The sequence below is a fragment of the Ornithodoros turicata genome, chromosome 10 (genome assembly GCF_037126465.1).
Source record: "Ornithodoros turicata isolate Travis chromosome 10, ASM3712646v1, whole genome shotgun sequence".
In the NCBI taxonomy this organism is placed as follows: Eukaryota; Metazoa; Arthropoda; class Arachnida; order Ixodida; family Argasidae; genus Ornithodoros; species Ornithodoros turicata.
In genome coordinates this window covers 23,249,940-23,270,070 of record NC_088210.1, presented here as the reverse complement: position 1 = coordinate 23,270,070, position 20,131 = coordinate 23,249,940, and the positions used below count along the sequence as shown (strand labels likewise).

The 20,131-nt window shown below is 43.5% G+C and overlaps 3 protein-coding genes across 3 annotated transcripts in view; 2 read left to right on the top strand and 1 right to left on the bottom strand.

Annotated features, from left to right (window-relative positions):
- The window catches only part of LOC135371090 (serine/threonine-protein kinase NLK-like), a 29,653-nt gene extending 13,636 nt beyond the window's left edge, over window positions 1–16,017 (top strand). The window contains 9 exon segments of the mRNA XM_064605094.1: window positions 216–271; window positions 369–475; window positions 1,295–1,380; window positions 3,586–3,795; window positions 4,646–4,834; window positions 6,243–6,441; window positions 8,211–8,307; window positions 10,112–10,140; window positions 10,143–16,017. Coding sequence (XP_064461164.1) covers window positions 216–271; window positions 369–475; window positions 1,295–1,380; window positions 3,586–3,795; window positions 4,646–4,834; window positions 6,243–6,441; window positions 8,211–8,307; window positions 10,112–10,140; window positions 10,143–10,171 — 1,002 coding nt within the window. The 3' untranslated portion in view covers window positions 10,172–16,017.
- On the bottom strand, window positions 15,957–19,709 carry LOC135371088 (protein C-mannosyl-transferase DPY19L1-like). The gene has a single exon (XM_064605089.1). The coding sequence runs from the start codon at window positions 19,452–19,454 to the stop codon at window positions 17,403–17,405; it is 2,052 nt and encodes a 683-aa protein (XP_064461159.1). The 5' UTR covers window positions 19,455–19,709; the 3' UTR covers window positions 15,957–17,402.
- Window positions 18,855–20,131, top strand: part of LOC135371091 (protein-tyrosine sulfotransferase 1-like) — a 104,232-nt gene continuing 102,955 nt past the window's right edge. Inside the window, exon 1 of the mRNA XM_064605096.1 lies at window positions 18,855–18,976. The gene's annotated coding sequence lies outside the window, so the exon portion shown is untranslated. The remainder of the gene's footprint in view (window positions 18,977–20,131) is intronic.

Here is a 20,131-nt window from a genome sequence, read left to right as displayed (position 1 = left end):
TTAAAAGAATAAAGAATGTGAAATTGTCATTCTTGTATGATTTAGGTTTATTAGAGCATTAGAGAACAAATCGTAGTGTTATAGAAATTATGAATTTTATTTATAAAGTTTATATAACACTATAATTTGTTCTCTAACGTTCTAATAAACCTAAGCCTAGAGTGCTTCGTTTTCGGGTTAAACCCGGATTTTCACGATACTTTTTTTTTTTGCAGGTCTTGTCAGCGCTGGATATCCTACAGCCTCCTCACTTAGACTTCTTCCAAGAAATGTATCCTCTTTGATACCCATGAACTGTTTTTTCAAACTTTTCACGTTTGCATGCCAGCGTCAAAACGTGAGGCATCCTTGACTGTATTTGCCCCCAGATATGTCACAACAGAACTAATGCAAAGTGATCTGCACAAAATCATAGTCTCACCACAGCCACTCACGTCGGACCACGTAAAAGTCTTTCTCTATCAAATTTTGAGAGGTGAGTGAGCTGATTTTTCATTGCATTCAACTGAGCTAACTCATGCTTTGGCGATTCCTAAAAAACTGTGACTGCCATCGTAATTTAGGGTAATTTTTTGCTTTGAAAGCGTACTACGTGTGCTAGATACTTGTTCGCTTTTAGTTACAACTTGTGCTCAAAAGTCATGTTATGCAGGTTGTGCGAGGGGTATCGAGAAAGTAAGTTCCGATTAGCTATTAAAAAAAGCTTGTTTTAACCAAATGTTTTAATTTCACATATCTTAAACTATATTTCTACATACTTTCCACCATTATTGAGTCACTTGTCAAAGTGGGACATCAGTTTTTGCATCCTCACTTCATAGAATGATGAAACTATTATAACCTACACCTCAACTTAACCTGAATATAAAAACATAGAACCTAATGTAAAGTAACTTAAAGTAATGCAGTGTAACACATAACGGAATAGTCTAGCATATCATGGCTTCCTTCACATCAACTTCATAATTTTCGTCTTCTTTTTCATCTCATGTCATGACAAAAATGTTTTAGTCTTCAGTCCTAGAACTGTCCATTCGAGCGGATGCGACAAATATGAAAGGCGCCAAACCTTTGCCTTACACATTTTTGAATGAGAAGAAAGATTCGTTGGCACCATCTTATTTTCTCGATAACGTGTTGACTGGTTCATGGGCAAACAAGCTCCCACACATTCCCACAAGGGTGACCACAGTCTGGAAGCGTAGACGTGCTGGAACTTGCTTTCTGGATGCGCTTCGTAACACATTCACAGTATTCAGCATGTGTCCTGAGCATTTTCTGCTCGGTGTTTTAGGTTTGAAGTATCTGCATTCATCAAAGATCCTACACCGGGACATTAAGCCTGGGAATTTGTTGGTGAATAGTAATTGTGTTTTAAAGGTATGGGTTTCCTTTATTCCCATTTGTATTACACATTGTATATACATCTGTGACAACACATTGGGTTTGGTGTGCTGATTGCCTGAACTCTCAGAGACAACTGAAGTCATGGATGGTTAAAGGTTTTTGTAGATGCATATAGATTATGCACCTGAAGTGCAGGTTGTGCCAGGTGGGGTCGGGAGACATATTGTGTGCAGTATTTACAGTATTCTAAATTACTAATAGTTGTGGAGGGGTTGCATGAATGCAACTTTTAAGTTAACATGCACGTGTTGTGTTGCTGCAGAACTCTGCTGGTGTACTTTTAGAACACTCTATCAGACCAGAGCATTGGCACTGGACCTTTATAGGGCTTCATGTGAGTTCTGTTAAATAGTGATAGCGGTATGCTGTTGTGCACATGGAGCTTTTTGCAGATAATTGAGTGTTCAAATATATGAAAAGGCAGATTTTGCTTATCAAGTATGTATTATTAGAGGCTGAAGTTTTAAGGTTTAACCGATTCTTCTCCGAATTTGCACCCTGAATTGAAGGTTCCTTCTTTAGGGTGAAACCGGATTTTTATCCTCAAATTGCCCTCACTGAGACATCAGTAGGAATGCACACTAACTTGTTTGGCACCAAATGCTGTTACATCACCATTTTTACCAAACCAGTATAGTTAGTTTGAGTAAAGGAGCCCAATTCTCCCCAAATTTAGCATACTGGAAGTGTTTTTCACCCGAATTTGCACGAATTTAGAGCACATGCTTATTTACCCGATTTTTGCCCCCCGAAATTAGAAAAAAATATTTGCCTGAAAACTTCAGGCTCTATGTACAGTCGACCCCCGTTTATCCAGACAGTGCCGTTCCCGGCGAAATCGTCCGGATACCGGGGCATCCGGATAAATGAAACGACCGAATAGAAACGTCCTCCAGAGCAAGGTTTTATTAAAACACAGAAATCTCGTCAATGACAGCTGTTATATAGTAGTGTAGGCACTCGATGCTCGAAGAATGTCAGTGCAGACGCAAAGTGTCAATGTCGGAGCCTTGTTTCTCACTGGCGTCATCGGCACCGTCTTGCTGCACATCATCGGAATCAACAGCAGCAATCACACAGTCATCAGTCATAGCTGCACACGCGTCATCATCCTTATCAACGTCAACGCAGTCAGAAACCGCAGTATCATCTACGGCAGTCGCAGTGAGCCTCTGCATCAGGGATCGCAGCTCAGCTAGGGGAATGTCTTCATCGGCCAACGGGCCGTAAGCAGCAGGCCCTCGGGTTGGAATTTTCCCCTCTAGAACCGGACAGTTGCTCGAGATATTTCCAAATGACTCGACTGGTCAACGTGACCCAACGCACACAAATAGAAAAGCGGGGGCATCGTGCACGGTTGTCTCCCCTACGGAGGAATGTAGGTCCCTACATGTGACGGGAATAACCCCAACACAGCGAAAAGGGTGACGAAGCGGGGTCAGCGTCTCCTCTTACTCACGGTAGTCCGGATAACTGAAGCTGGATTACAACAATTTTCAACTCTCGTTCCCTGGAATTCTTGTCCGAGTCCGGAAGCTGAAGTCCGGATAAACGAGAACAAAATACATGGAGGAAAATCCGTTCCCGTGCCTTTTGTCCGGATACCGCGGGATCCGGATAAATGAAGTCCGGATAAACGGGGGTCGACTGTATTATGAAATCATTTTTGGTAATACATATTCACATCTTGAACATTAAGCACACATTAAATGATCTTGTATTGATAGCATACACTGGCTTGACGTAACTTAAGAAAACAAGTTAGGAGTCGGACATTTTGATGCTTGTCCGAGCGCTTTCATCAGCACATGAACAAAACTGTCCGGCGTTTTGTTAATGTGCTAAGAATGATGCTTGTATAGGTTTTGAAACATTAAACTTTTAATTTTAAACAACTTCAAACAACCCAGGGAAAAAAGGGGGGCTGACACCAGGAATCAAACCTGGGTCTCCTTGGCGTTTGAGGCTTACGTGTCTGTGTTGTCCCGAATTGTGGCCTACCTTGGCCAACTCTCGTCATTTACAACTTTTAATCGTATCTTCCCAAGTTACGCCAAGCCAGTGTATTTTACTAATACAAGAATATGTCTCCTGGCATTTGGTCTATCTTAAACACACATTGCATGAGCCCCAAAATTTTGTGGCCGGGTAAATCTTTTGTGCGTTTTCTTGTTCTAGATCTGTGACTTTGGGTTGGCTCGCATGGAAGAGGACGACGAGCAGCGAGCTATGACACAAGAAGTTGTAACTCAGTATTACCGTGCCCCAGAATTACTTATGGGGGCCAAACATTACGGGCCAGCTGTAGACATCTGGTCAGTTGGCTGCATTTTTGCAGAGCTATTAGGGCGGCGCATACTGTTCCAAGCACAGACACCCATTCAACAGGTACGTATTGTTTCATGGTCTCACTGATCATTTACAACTTAATTGTTCGCAACTCATTGCTTATGGGGTCCCATCGAGGCAAAACAATGCGGTATGCTCCGAAGAGGGAGCCTATCCCATCAGAACCACGCACCTCCAGCACTGGAGCTTGATTGAGCGAAGTGTCTGTAAAGTCTGAGCATAAAAAAAAAACATGTATGTATTCCCCGCGTGTGTTTTCCCTCTTCTCTTACCGAAGCTATAAACGTGAGTTGTTAGTAGGAGCCCGTGTGTGTTGTCCGTCCTCCGTGTTGTCCGCGTTTTTTATGCTTTACAGACATGTACCAACTAACCGACACACTCATTGTCGTTGAGCGAAGTGTGTGGATATTGGTGGGAAAAAAGTAACATTAAAAAGTAACATTACTTCATTTACCTTGGTCACCTCCCCCTGGATCAGGCCACAAACTTGTGGGATGCCCTTCGTACTTTATGTAAGGTTGCACAAGTTTTCGGGTTGTGTTGAGTGAACTGACAAGCAAAAACACACCCGGCAGCGCAGGACAAGCTCAATGTGTCTAATCTGTAATGTTATCTTGGTTAATTCCAACCCATTAGCACAAGTTTCTACCCTCAGTGTATTGGTAACTATTCATTCACACTCCCGTTTCTGACTTGTGTAATGGTCTGTAGCAGTGGCCACAGTTCTTTCATGATAACAAAAAGGAGTGGAACTTGATAAGCTGCCATGTGATGAGGAGCTTTCGTGTGACTGTGGCACATGTGTGCCCAATGTTTATTATTATTATTATTGTGTGTTCACAGCACACCTGTATGCTAACGTCCTGTTTTTCTTCCTTGTGATCCACAGCTTGAGCTGATAACTGACCTGCTAGGGACCCCGTCGTTAGACGACATGCGACATGCTTGTGACGGTGCTCGAGCGCATATGTTGAGGCGGCCTGCCAAGCCACCATCTCTAGCAGCCCTCTACACGCTTTCCCCTCAAGCTACCCATGAAGCTGTCCACCTTCTCTGCCAGATGCTTGTCTTCAACCCTGTGAGTCCACAAAGTATACCACATAGTATCATATTTGCACCAATAATTTGTGCACCTGCTGTTTCGCGCACAATAATCTGGCCCAGTGCAACACCACCTAGATAAAGAAAGCCCGCACACTCGTCGACGTGATGTAACAAGTAAGAGTCAGCCAATCGGGATCGTGTTTTCAAAGGCTGTAGCCAATCACGAACATGCTTTCAGCGGTGGCCATGGAGAAGTACCACTGTCGTCTGCGAGCTGTGATTGACCGTCCCCGCATACTAAATGAGTAAACTTGGAAACGAAGTGCAAAATGGTCTCAATCTTTCTCAAAACTGATTTTCTGGAAAGCGTCTCGCACTTTTTGTCTAAATATTCAGGTCTGCAGGTTCCAGGTGAGCTGCAGTCATTTGCGGGTTCTTGAGTTCGCAGAACGGTGAATCGCCGTAGCAGACGAATTCTGACTTATTTGAAAGAGGGAGAGGAGGCAATGCGCAGGCTTTCTCTATCTAGGCGGTGTTGCCCAGTGCCTCTCAGCGACTGGTTTCTGCTTATCACGTGGTTTTTAACACACTATTGACTTACTACACAACGTTACAAGGCAACGTTGATGAACATTGGCATACTTTTGATTGTCGGTGTGCCGAGCGGTGAGTTCCAGCAGCGTCCCACCACGATGATGCAGCGATGTAAATGAGCCACCATAGTTAAGAGCACGGCCACATGGTGGGGCTGCTATCGATTTCAGCACATTTCGCTGGTAGGATGAACAATAGAGGGTTGAGTATTTTGCCTCCTGACCGTCACTAGTTGCCCAGCGTGAGAGGCCAATACTTCTTTCGCACTTGCAACTGAAAGTTGTTCTACAAATGTTATTGCATAATTTTGTACACCTTAAACTTTCCTACTTTTTTGGGGCAAAAAATATCAAATTATGTGAGTCAATACGGTAAACTGCGCGGAATGAAAGCTTGATACATATTAATTACATTGTGTTCTTGGGCTTTGTTTTTCAGAATTTGTGGTAGACATGCCACGTTTTATTTCAAGAGCTGTAAAACCTGGTAAAATCTGTAGAAATAGCATGTGAAACAGCAGGCCTTCTTGTCGAGAATTTCAGACAAACATGAGCCGGCAAGCAGCAGTGCTGAGTGCAGAGTATTCAGCAATCTCCGGTGCCTATAAGGGTCGCCGAATCTGCACTTCGACGAATTTGGTTCTCAGGGTTTTAAGCCTAGGGTAACCAGGGTTTTCAGGTTTAATGCCAACATACGTGGCTGTACGTATATTGAGAATATGGTGTACGGAACACTGTAGAGTTTCACATTGTGGAATTTCTTTCTTTATGCCCGGTGAGCATTTAGTGCATTGGTATTCTTTTTACAGCAGCAGAAGCATTTGCTCATGACATCTAATATATTTTTAGGACAAACGCATCTCCTGTGCGGACGCCTTATCCCATCCCTACTTGGAGGAAGGCCGACTTCGTTACCACTCTTGCATGTGTCGATGCTGCCAGAGTACACCAGCGGGCAGACACTACATTGCAGACTTTGAGCCTGTTGCGGCGCATCCATTTGACGACTCGTTTGAGTCAGACCTCGTGTCAGTCCAGCAGGTTAAAGGTAAACGCACGTTGTCTCTTGCTCACTAGTCTTGCTCACTGTATTGTCGCTATAGTAGGCCTAAACAGTGCTGCGAGCTGATCTCAGGGAAAATAGCTGGTACAGCTTGGGACAAAGGTTTACGGAACATGGCACTGGTGTATTCCGTCATCGGAGCCGCCCCCTACTAGATATCAGGAAGAGAATAAGATAGATAAGATAGAGATAAGATAGATAAGGAAGAGAATAAGAAACGGGTGTCCGGCTATTCCATCCATCGCTTGGTATTTGTGTCCGCTCCTGTTTGCCGCTAGGGTGTCTCTGTGGTGGAGAAATTCGAAACCCTGGTGTTCCGTAAACTTTTGTCCCAAGCTGTACTTCATGCTGACTTGTTGCGTTTTGTTGCTCTAAGTGCCAACAGTTCACTTGGTTGCACCCAGTGGCGTCACTAGGGTACGCGTCACCCGGTGCGGGAGTTCTTTGTGTCACCCCACCCCGTGCCCCCGTTAACGTACCTTTTCATACCAGGTGATTCACGATAAATAAACATATTACACCACACTCAGAAAAAAAAAAAGTGCCTCGCAGAAGGCTCCTTATGGTGTTTTTTTTTTTTGCGTCATCGTGCCACAGAGAACGGGAGGAAGCGGCAGTATTCGTGCGGTGCGTCACCCCTTCCGTCGCTTCACCCGGTGCGGACCGCACCCCTTGCACCCCCCTAGTGATGCCACTGGTTGCACCCACGCATCAGTAAGAGATTCCAGAAGAAATATGAAGTTATGACAAAAGAGGGATTAATTTGAGGAGAGAAGTAAGAGGCAAGTGAGCTGGTGTAATGATCTCGTACGTAACAGTTCCTTGAGTGTGAGGAGATGAGAAGAAATGTCAATAGTCAATACCTTGTGAAGAAGAGTCAATAGGCCATTTGCAAAAGTTCCAGGGAGCAGCGCGATCCTGGGAGCTCATGCCAGGAAATGCTGTGCAAAACGACAGCGACGGTGCATACACCAGTAAGACGACGACGACGACGATCTGAGACGATAGCAAATCGCTGTCGTTTTGCACAGCATTTCCCGGCACGCCCTGCCAGGGCGCGCGCTGCTCCTTTGAACTTTTTCAAATCACCTATTATAGTCTTCTTAAAACAGTCTACTAACATGCATACTCTGCAATGTAGAGTCTGTGTGCACTTCTTAAAAAGGAAGCACAAGCAACCGTAAGATACTCATCAAACGGAATTGTTATCTGACAATTTACTATTGAATGAAACGTACCTAGCCTTAGAGCCTGATGCCTAAAAGGAGCAGTGAAGTTTTTCTTGGAACAAATGGGGCTGCTTCCAGAAAATGCAATTGTCTAGCTAGTTGCAGCGATGAATGGAACAATATATCCTGTGTTTCATTCATACTTAATGTGAAACTGAATGTCCATCAACACCATCACTTTCATCTTCATCCCTTGTGCATTCAAACACCAGCACGTTGTCATCTCTTAAGAACCCTCGGTGGTTAAGCACATCCTGCAAGCTCTCTCGCCTCACCTAATCTCCGGATAGCATGCACATCATGTGAACTGTCACCCTCGAACTTCTTCGTGCACGAAATTCTGCAACAGGGGTGTGGTTAAAATTGTGTTTTATTGATTGTATGACAAGCCCTCCTCCACGAATGTAATGTTGTAGTCATATTCGTGCAGTTAGTCTTTGCTTCTTACTTGGAAGGAAATAGTATTGTAGTAAGTCTTATGTGCGGTCGCATTACAGTTGCGTTTCTGTCCTCTTTTACTTACAGAAAAACTACACAAGTTTATTCTAGAAAGGTGTGCTATTTCAAACCGTGTTCCCCTTTGTATCAATCCCTTGTCAACAGCATTCAAGAGTTTTGCTAGGTAAGCCCAAGAATCTTGCTGTATGTTTGCCTTTGTTTCATCCTAAGAAAGGACAGAGCCCATCTCGTGTGATACACCATGCTTTGACAAAGGTCTTCCTGCCTTTCTCAAAATTGTGGGATACAGAAAACGTATTGAAATTAGGAGCCAAGCTAGTGATAAGTGTGTGGTTAGATTATAGAACTCTAGACTCATTGCATCGGTAACGGAAAGACTAAGCAGTAATGAATCATGGGTAGGGCCTGACTTTTTTGGGTTATATTTTTCCTCAACGTCGGGGGCTAAATATCGGGTTATATTTCGCTTCAATAATTTGGGTGTAATCGGGTTGAACTGCACCTGATTCAGCCCAGTTCTGGTTAAATGGGATCGAATCAGGTTTAAATCTTCTGTTTACTCAGCATAATACACATGACGCACCAGTAGACGCAGAGTTTCAATGTCTAGTACATGCATCTAAGAGGCAGGGTCTCTGGTTTGACAGTTTGTATGAGCATATTTATGCATTGACAACACAGTTTCCAAACTTCTGTCCAGTTGTGATGACTTCGATGCCCACTGGTCTAGCAGTTTTTGGGGAAATATCGGGTTAAACCCCGTTCTTACTGGTTTCCATCAGGGGGCCTGTAATCTGGTATAACCCTAAAAAGTCTGGCACTAATCATGGGAGATGGTGTAATTGTACCTGCACAAAAGGTATAGTTAAATACTAAATGTGTTCTGCTGCATGTTGTTGTTTTGTTTTGCTTTGTTTTACCTGCTGCTGTTGTACTTAGAGGGCTGCAGACAAACTCGCCTGTAATGAATTTCACGAGTTAGGAAGATATGGTTGTGCAGGATGTTCCATAATGTCGGGTTCCTTCTTCAAATGGTCTATATAGTGGAGCTCGCGTATTACAGTTTTCAATGTTATTGTAACTATTATACTATGAGCAACTTGCTGGTTCACATCAGCCATTGAGATACATGTAAACAAGACCTTGGGCTATCTTGTCATTGAACAAGGTTAAATGGAATGTGACACAAGGTTACTTCAGCCCACAGGTAGATAAATTACCTTCACTCAAACGGACATGCATGTTAAGTTCTACTCCCACTTGTACTGTTGTAGTTCGTTAACGTGATGTCAACTGTGATCTCACGAGCAATTGTATAGAACTGAACCCTGGTGTAACGACCAGATTTTGCATTTCCATCTGTATCATTACAAACGAGCTTGGCTGTATAATAGCATGTATGAAGTATGAAAATGTTGACTGTACGGACTGTTGTACCACGTGTGGGATGACCATAAGTGATGTATACTGTGGTGCTCATCTTTGTGGTTAATGAGCCTAGATAGTTTCTCGAGCAATCGCAATTTCTTTGAGCGTAAAAAACATTTGAAAAATCTTGCAATTCTTTTTTTTGCAACTTTTTTTCGACACTGTATAGGAAGATCCTGAAATAGGGGCTGCAGTTTCCGGTGCATGGAAACAAGCAGCTAACTGCCTGTGATGACCATTTGGAGGTGCGATGCTCTGTCCTACCTTGGGTTGATAATAAGCCAGTCCAGTCGAACTCCTTTACAACGAAACTTGGGAGGCCGCGAAAGAAATTCGTAGTAAAGATCACTTCGTTGTCTGCCATGTCCTATGGGGCTCTGATGGGACCGCGAAAAAAAATTCGTTGTAGTGGTATTTTCGTTAAAAAGGCATTCGCTCTAAAGAAGTTTGACTGTATTTGTTGTCCCACTAACTGGTGATGGTCCCTTGATGACCACAGCTCTGGTTGGTTGTATCATAAGGCAAATATCTGCTTTCAGCTCTACCGTGGCACACCCTTCAGAGCTCCCACCTTCGCCGCACCAATGGGAGTGACATAGGTGGAGCCTCGGTCGGTCGCTCGGCTTCAGAAGGCATTAGGAGAGGGGCACGTGGGTCTTTATGCCACACCGGCTGCCCATTCTCTTGCCCTGTCTCAACCTTCCTCCATTGGCAGAGACATTCGTGGGGACATCCCTGGGGGTGCTCGTGGCTGCAAGTGTTATCCGAGGGACATCCGAGGGACATCCCTGGGAGCGCTCGTTGCTGCAAGTGTTCCTGACGACGATCCTTTCTTCTGTGGCTCGGTGGCGCCAGAAAAGAGGCCCGTGAAATCTTGCGGCGTCACGTTTGCGGATTTGTACTGCTTTGACCCTTCTTGGATGTTGATCTTGGGATTTGTATTGCTGCGCACTATCCTTTTGTCTCGCAATACGTAGCCCTCCCACATTTGATGCACATCTGATGCCGTCGTACAGCCAGTCTATGACCAATGTCGGTCGTACTATCCATGTCAGGTTCTGAGTTATGGGCAATTGGAGGCATCCTTTTCCTTTGAGCAAGTTTTATTGCTACTATTGAGCTTTTCGTTTTTCGGCCTGTACATGAGTGCATGTCTGTGCGTGATTCTATTTAAGTAGCCTATAGGATTGTGAACATCTTGTGTCTGTACTGGTGCATGTGCAGCAAGCACAAATGGAAGTGTCTCGTGCTTACAAGGATGCCACATTTGCTACGTTTTTGTTTTTAGTGGGGTCTGTAGCTGTATTTTGTTAATTGAGATGGCTCGCGATGTTCCACTCTGGAGAGGAGGGGAACGTGACAGGACGCACCTTGGGGCTTCAGGGTAAAACTGTGTGTTGTACTGTGATAACTAATCATAACCTCTCCGTCAAAGTGCGATATAGTTTCCTGAAGTGTGCTTTGTTGAGATGTTCCTGTAGTTTTTCATTTTCATATTGACATCTATGGCACATATTCTTTGGTCAAAAATGCCTACAACATACGACACATTGTCTGCAATACAAGTCTGTCCTTGTGACCAACATTACAAAAAATACATAGTATGCTTCTTGGAATTAGTAACATAGTTTCCAAGTCACGGTCGTAGTTAGACGCTCGTGATTTAGGGTTTTGTGTGTTTTGAAAACGGGGGTGGGTGGGGGAGGTCAGAGGTCGGGTACTTTGTGTTGGGGGCTACAAAATAGGGCAAAATTTGACAATATCTGTTGGTTGAAAATAGACCAAAAGCCAAACAAACAAACAAAACAAAACAACAAACAATGGGGCACTTCAACACCTATACAGGCGTCCTCATCAGCATGAACACAAAGAAATGTTCAGGTAGTTAGCACGAGAAACATTTTAAACTCTTGTGACAAACAAGCAGAGGCCCCTTGTGGCTTTTACGTGCATTCTTTTTGCTGTGCATGTACCAGGATTCTAAGAATTTTTTTATCCCCATTCTTTGTTCCATTGTTTGAATCCTGGTACATTCACAGTGGAAAGAATGCATGTAACAGTCACAAGGGGCCGCTGCCTGTTTGTTGCGAGGGTTTAAAAGGTTTCCCACGCTAACCACCTTCATTTCGTTGTGTTCATGCTGATGAGGACGCCTGTATAGGTGTCGAAACGTCCCACTGTTTTCGTTTTGTTTCTCCCTTATGTAAGCCAGTGTAAAAAAGCAGTATACTGAAGATGTGTAGGGAAAAGCAAATTTTCAGATCAAAAATAAAAAGTAAAGAAAGTCCTTGAATTTCCGACGCGATGCTGAACGTGGGCTATAAATAAATCGAACGCAAATGAAAACAGGCTTTAACTGGTTTAACCCTTAACCACGAGGCTCTAATTATACCGTTCACTCACCACTTTTCTCTACACTCCTCCTCTTGTGTAATAGATGCCCCTGAGGTTTTCAGAAACAGTATGGTAGCTAACCTGTTCAAGGTTTAGGTCTTCAATCAGCATACCCATGTAATATCTCATCCTGCCTACTACTACTACTACTACTACTACTACTACTATTACTACTACTACTACTATACTCTAGGTTTGCCCAGCCGAGGGCCTGTGTAAAAATAGGACTCACCCCATTTTTGGACCAAAGCATGTACATACCTCATACGCATCTCTCACTCGTGACCATTCGTCTTGTCCTTCACACTCGTCACATGTTTCTTCTTAGGTCACCTGTTCACAACGGTAGTTGGAACACGTAAAGCTCCCCTGCAGTGTGCACTTAAAATGCACGGGGGCTGACCACGTCGAGTTATTTTTGTTTAGCTCATTATAAAATCACATCATCATTCAAGTGTGAATGGAAGTTTTTAAGGATGTCTGGACTTTTTAAAAAAATTCCACTTAAGTTGACGGCAGCCAATCGGTATATTTTTATCTTCTTGCATGGTGCACAAGTGTAGGATTTGATGGAAATCGCCCTCACGAGCAGACCCTTGTTGAGGCAGAAATGTTTGACTTGTTTTTGGGTAAATGCCGCGGACGCAGTGCTCGTACATAGTGCTGTTGCGTATATACATCGTATTTGTTCCACTTGCGGTATGATTAGCGAGTCGTCAGTTTGTTACCAGATACTGTAAGTATATGTGCGTGCTTCTATAAATGTTTCTACACTTAGTGAAGGTTTGTCACTGTGTCTGAGCACCAAGGTTATGAACTCTATTTTTAGGGTGTTTTAATGACAAATGCTCATTGAGCTCCTTGCCCCCCCGTTTATTTTTATGACGTCAGCCACACAGCTTTAGCGGAGTGAAGTGTTGCTGGAAGATGTAGTATGTGTGTGTGTGTGTGCTCGGGACGACGCACGCAGTGCTGCTACGTGCCTCATTGGTTTTGCATGATCTCACAGTACTTGATATGTGTGGTATGTCACATTACCCCCAGCTCTCCTCAGTATGCACATGAATATATATATGTGTACGTTATGTAAATGTTGGTTGTCTAGGTGAGATTCATGTGTAAGCATTGACTTTTATACACTCCAATATGCAGCACTGTAAATACAGTGTAAAATAGTTTCTTCAGAACTACTTGTCATAAAACTGGTGGGTACCTTCTCACTCCTTACCCTGAGAGGTAGTGCCATTTCTAGATTGCACAGGTAGACTAAAAGAGGTGTAAATTTTGCTATAGTAATGACTGTTGCAGATTTAAACCTGTCAGGCCTGCCTGTTCCAGTCCGCATTCTATTCAAAGTCAGAGAAGAAGAAAAAAAAATGTACAGGTAGTATGGTAACCCCCCCAAGATGTATTGATTTGTGACTCCGCTGTAACCGCTGGTTGAGTGCACCCATTAGATGTATTGATAATCATCATGATTGGCATTGAGAACATGCAGGAAGGTACTTTCACACATTAAAATTTTAAGGCTGCGCAACCTATTTAAAAAATGCTGCTGAGTTTACGAGGTGCTGGTAAGGTACAAAGGGACAATGCAAATGTCTAACACCTGTGTGCTGTATTCTGATCACTTAACACAGCTGCTTTGAGCTCTAAACGTGCCAAAGATTATTTTCAGTGCTGTTGCTCTTGTTGTGCAGATCTCGTTATGAAGATAACATTTTTGTTCCTGCCAGTACTGCTGTGTTGTTCTTTAATTTCAAAACTGGCCTGGCCTATCCAGTGGTTTAGAGAAAAGCGGCTTTTCTTGCCTCACAGTTGCATGAGAGCGGTGGTGGTAATGCTTCACGGCAGTCCTATCCCAAACTAGTCGAAAATTTCACCACAATGTCCAAATCAACAGGTGTATTTGGGACTTGGTTCATGTAGTCAACTGTTTTACGATCACACTGTAGGAAATGTTGCACTTTCACTTCCGGGCAAATACATCAATGTAATGACACGTGCAGGATTGTAAAGTGTAATGAAAATGAGTAAAGGAACAAATGTATTTGCAAAACTAGCAACGTATCTGTTGGTTACCAGACAATAAGCAAACAACATACTAAACATTGTTGACAGTATGATCTTAAAGGGTAATGAGCAGCGGTGAATCTAGGGGTATGGCACCCATGGCAAGCAGTGAAGTTCGTATAAACAACACGAGTCATCCTTGTTGACCTTTCAGTTAACACTTCTAAGGACTTATCTTTAAATTAACACAATTTGTTTATTAATACATCTAAAACAGAATTAAAAATCAATTGTGCCACTGCAAAAAAGAACTTAACCTACCTACCTTTCCTTTTTTTTAACTGACTCATATTGGTCCGTGGTGTGATAAAAAAAATTCCCCCCCCCCTCCCCATTTTTTCTCACTATGTCAATATGCCCGTGCACACTATTCCATGCACTTGCCAAGAGCCATTCCCATGCCTTTTGCTTGGCAGTAAAGCCAAGCACATGGCATGGCTTTACTACATGCCATGTGCACTTGCCATATCCTAGATACATAAGATAAGTGAGGTTCAGAGTCATGCAGGAACTGTGCAATCCAAAAAATTGCTCATGTGTCGATATTTCTACGGTAAATTTGAAATCCCTCCGTCAGCTGCCCCCAAAATAGGAACGGTCCGGAATCTTAAAGGGGTTGTGACACTTTGATAGATGTGGTTCATTACATCATGCACACATTGTATTGCACAGTAGAGTATTGAGGAAAAAATAATTATTTTCTACGTGTTGTAGTTGGCGAGATATAAACCCTTGAACAAAGGTACTCGTCAGCTCTGACATCAGAGCTCCGGCCATTCCCATTGGTAGTCGTAATCACGTGACCTGTGTCGCACTTTCTCATTGGTGGAGACTCCTGCCGTGATTTCGGAGACTCCCGAGTCTTGGTATCCGCGATGCCGGTTTTCTACCCCCGGTTTATCTACCTATGGTCTATCACCCCCTTTGCTGTAAAACTCGGAATACAGATTCAAATCGACGCAAATAATTGCATTTTACTTTTTTTTAATAACTTGAGACCAAGTGTTGCAACCCCTTTAATGTTTCTTTCTTTGCTCCATAGCAGGTTTCAAATTTTTAATAGGCACAAAATAACAGTGTGTACATATGCACCAGAAATTCTTTAACACATAGATCGAGATAGGAAAGACGTTCACTTCACACCCTGTGATTTAAAGAGCACATTTCTTGCCATACGTAAGGCATATTTTATAACGGCGCCTCCCAAGCGGGAGTCCGAGCAGAACTGAGCTAAGTACCAGCCAGAGGAGATTCCTTCTTCCGATGACTGATTCGATTAAGCTTTTATTCTAAGACTGCTTTGTTGCTCAGTCAATTACTCAGAGTGAGTAGGTGTGCAGTTGTACAGTTATTACTTGTTTTCACCTTTTGTTTGTCTCTTTTTTTGTCTGTGCACCATTGTGTTCATCATGCTAGGTGCTTCAGTTTAAAGCGGGTACTTTTGACACAGCTGGCACAGCAGCATGTGCTGTGTGTGGCTGTCCCGTCAGTAGTGGAACTAAAACATTTACAGTTGAAAGATTGGCAACTGTGCGCAACACTGTGCTATACGCAAGTCGGAATTTACCGATATGCTCTGTAGCAGTATGCACAGAGCAGTTGCGGAAATAAGAACGTGGTAACCGTGCATGCAACTGTATTTGTGCAAAAACGAGGAATATGCCATTCTTTTAGTAATGTTTGTTTGTATCTTTGATGAATCACATTTGTTTGAACTGAGTCATGCTTGGCCGTCCTTGTTTTCTGTGTTTGTGCTGAGTGTGTCATGAAGATGTCCTTTGTGTTTGTCTCTTGTGAGGAGGAGTCTAGTTCAATCAGACAAGCCTTGTGTTCTTTTTAACCGTCCAGCTTAGTTTCGGTACGAACAGCAATAGGTAAAATGTATCACACAAGTAGAGGAAGGAAGTGTACCGCATCTGCTGTCTACCAAACAGTTTTATAACTGAAATTTTACAATAAAATGTCGATTGGTACTCCAGATAGCGTTATGTGAATGGTCACTGACAAACTCTGTTCATAGAGAACCAGCAGTCACATGTTTGGCTCTTTCTGCCATGTATTCATACATGCAACATCCTCACGGAAGATTCTAGTGGAAGGAAAAGCAAGAACACTGCTCACAAAGCCGAAGTTCCGTCCTGTGTTATGTTAAGCACTCACACGGTACGGAATATCGGGAGTGGCGTACTGCACACTTTGCAGACGACACCGTCGCCGTCTTTTCCTGTCGTCTGCTACGGAATATCTTGTGGCTGATATTCCCCACTGTTAGCAGTGTATGTGAAGACATGCCGTTGAGCGCTCACGTTCACGTGACAGCAGAAAGCTATGACGTTTTTTTGCATCTTCCGCTGTAGTATTCTGCGGAATGTCACTCGTGTGGATACACGGTTATGGGAGTGAATCAGATGAACTTATTTTTCTTACTACATACAGCATGTTAAAACAGTTTCCTGTAAACATGCATGTAAAAAAGGGTAAAGCATGACAATGAAGTGGACCCAAACAGAGGATTCAGCATTCCATTTACAAATCGGAACCCAGTCACTATTATGGTACAGCATTCGCAAAGAAAGACATGAATGCAGTTCTTATGTGAAGGCATAAAACAATAATAACCAAATGGAACTTATACCACAAAAGCTAAACGTCCAATTGTATTTGGCTTTATCTTTAAGGTTTCCCATTCGGCTTTATGAATCTTGTACTATATTGCTATATGGTATTCAAATCATTATATCTGTATACGCTATAACACCCAAGTGAAGCTAAACGTCCAATTGTATTTGGCTTTATCTTTAAGGTTTCCCATTCGGCTTTATGAATCTTGTACTATATTGCTATATGGTATTCAAATCATTATATCTGTATACGCTATAACACCCAAGTGCTATAAAAAAAAAACACATACAAAAAAGAAATACTGGAGTATGCAATTCTGCTTTTGAGGTGCCATATATTCAGATTCAACCCTCTCTTCATCCTGTATAATTCTGACTAAATTTTACTACCCTTTCATGCCCTCTTTCAGAAAAATACTGCAGCTTCAGACATACAAGAATTCACATCACATCATTCATCATGAATTCACAGCATAATTGTTAGTCATGTAGAAAATAAGAATCAGTCACATCTCATCAGTCAAATACCATCCTTTGTAGAGTTCAAAACACATCAACAAATTGTAGGCAGTAATCTTGCACAGATTATTCTGCATAAAAATCCAACCAGTGACTTCAACTTCAATAATGTTAATTTTCCGGTCGTTGTTTAAGGAATGTAGAACCAATACATCATAGGAACAGGTAATGAAACAACTGTCACACGACACGAAGGAAGAAGAGCTCTCTGTGCAGGTGAGGCCTAAAGCCTGACCACCGTGTATTCATCATTGCTAAATACCCTTATGAAAGGCACTGGGTTCCGATCTGGGTCCTGCAGGATGACGCAAGCTGGTAAGTCGTCCTTTTTGTTGTAAGTTTTGCCATCTGTAGCATCCCAGATGTCTGTAAGGCTGCAGCCAGTCCTTGACCGCCCTTGGCACCACTGTGATCCTACTACGAGGTACTGTGCTTTCATGGAACTCAGAACAGTATGTAACTCTGACAGCGTCATCCTACTATACATTAAATACACTCTCTTTGTGCGCTCGCGTAAGGGGGCGTGCTCGTAATGAGGGTGGTTTACAATGGGCCTTCTAGTGGACAGGAGGAGATTAGCCATGGTGGACATTGGACCTGCAAATACGGCCGTTTCTGGGGTGCTGTTGTTTACCCACAGCAGCAGTTCTTCCAAATTTGGGTTGCTGTACTCCCCAATGATTGATCTTTGGTTGCGAACATTCTTAATCCCTTGAAACGTCATCGTAGCAACGAGTGCTACTATCACGGACGCGTATATACGTGTCGATTTGATGAAGCTAAAAAAGTGTTTTGAAGAAAGTAGAGCCACAATGATAGATAGGTGCGGTGTCATGAAGACCTTCAACCGCATTACGAAAGCTGCCATGGCGCAAAAGACGGCCGCCTGGAGAATGTTGTACAAGACTGCACCGTGAAGACTTTTACACCCAGGCTTGGCAATTATTACAAAGACGCAGGAAAGACAGCATATTATGCTGCTTGGGATCAACAGCGTCCATGTTAGTGACAAGACAGTGCTAAGGTTCAAGAAGTCAAACTCCGGTGCACACGTGTACAACATCGTGTGAAAATCTTTGTACCTCGTCATTTTAGATAACAGAATATTCCAAATATGTACATCACTAGCAACACCCAAGAGTCTTGAGAAGGCAAGCTTCACGACAATGGACAGTACGACAACCACCGTGGGAAGCGCGAGAGCTTCCCAGTGAGACACGCATTGCTTCTTCAACTTATTCGAGTACAGCGCGAACATTTTGATGACAACAATGGCAGACAACAAAAACGACGCATAAAGCGATGTCAGAAGCATCTCGTTCTGAAACAGCAAGATGTTGGCAATCACAAGCGCTACGGCATAGTGGACAATAAGTGAACGCAGTCGGTCAAGTGGTATCTGCTGCAGCACGAAGCATGCAAAGAGAGACATACACTGCGTTAAAAGTGCGAACTGAGCAAATTGCCAGCACAAATGAAACGCTACAGTCAAAAATGTAATGGCCACCGAAGTGAGTGTGCTTCCACCTCGACGTAAGAAAAGCGACGTCGCCAGCGCCTGCCAAACAAAAATTGGATAGGCGAAACTTTCACGCAAGGGTGGTGTCCACTGGACACGCGTGCAATCTCCGTGATTGTAGAAGAAGCAGAGCACACTTATCACACCACCAAAGATGGAGTCACTCAAAAGCAATCCGTAGACGAAAAGGCCAGCACTGATAAGCCCGTTCCATAGAAACACTGCTGTTACGTAGAAGGATGGCGGGTCGCCAAGGCCCTCGCAGCTTTCTGCGTCTGGTAAGTTACCACCTCTGTAGACCATCCAGCATGTTCGCGTCGAGAAACCTAGTTTTTCTGCAATGTCCGCATATGCCCGGAATGCGATCCCCAGCACAAGCTCTGGATACAAATTGAAGCGGCGTATGGTGTTCATAACCTCTGGATACTCGGTCCGATTGTCGTGAAGCAGGGAATGAATCCCGTCTACGATGCTTGGAGCTTCGACTAGCGTTTTGTAATACGAATAGTAAAGTCCCATTTCGGTACGAAATGTCATTTCACGCTCTAGGTTGGAGAGGTGCGAGAAGTGGCGGTCGTTCTCGAAGAGGGTGGAAGTATGTAATGTGTTAGCCACTCCAGAGAGACAGGCCAGAACCACAACAAGTGAAGCCCAGGTCCTTCTCCGGGTCACCTTTACGTGAGGAGCTGTGAGTTCAGATGCCTCATTGTCACACCCGTCCCTGCTTGTTGGATGCACGTTTAATTTTCGTGCCATTTGGGAAGCAATGCTGGTGGCCAACGTCCGAAGTGCTACCAACACTTTTGGTACATCGTTCACTTGAAAACCAACATTGTCAGAGCAGTATGAAGTTGTCCTTCATTTTCATGACACGTATGCTTAGCTGCATCAACTCGTAACATTTCAAGCAGGCCAAAAACAAAACAGCCCTGTCAGCCTTGCCTGCTGCAGGCGCCATCAGCCAAGCATCAGCCGCTCGAGGAGCCACTCGTAGCCATAGGCGTTTCGATTCGGACCGGCTCTGTTGTTCTGCTCTGCGGCTCTGCGCCGCGATGGTTGCCCCATGTTTGATATTTTATGAGTTGCTGGGATTCGCTAATTCCGAAGTGCTCGAGGACCGTCCTTCTATTTTTTTATTTCCTCTCTGTGAGTCGCTCATGGTTGACATGGCAACGTCAGTTCCTTCTAGTCTCGGCTCTCGGCTAGTCTGCTAGTGGATTTCTTTGGATTTTATAGCATACCAATGTTACATATTAGAAAACTGAGAAATGTCTAAAGACGGGGGCGGTTACATTTCTGTGTATTATTTACGTCCCTAGTGAATAAATACTGTATTCTGTAATCTGCCGGCTGTCTATGAGACTCAATACATCCTCTTATGTAGGACAGCCATCTTTATCTTTTTTTTTCTCTCCCGTTTCGTTTTTTGTCAT

Bases quoted from the DNA above. Each gene is read 5' to 3' on its own strand.
- LOC135371088 (XM_064605089.1), bottom strand. From the start codon at position 19,454: ATGGCACGAAAATTAAACGTGCATCCAACAAGCAGGGACGGGTGTGAC.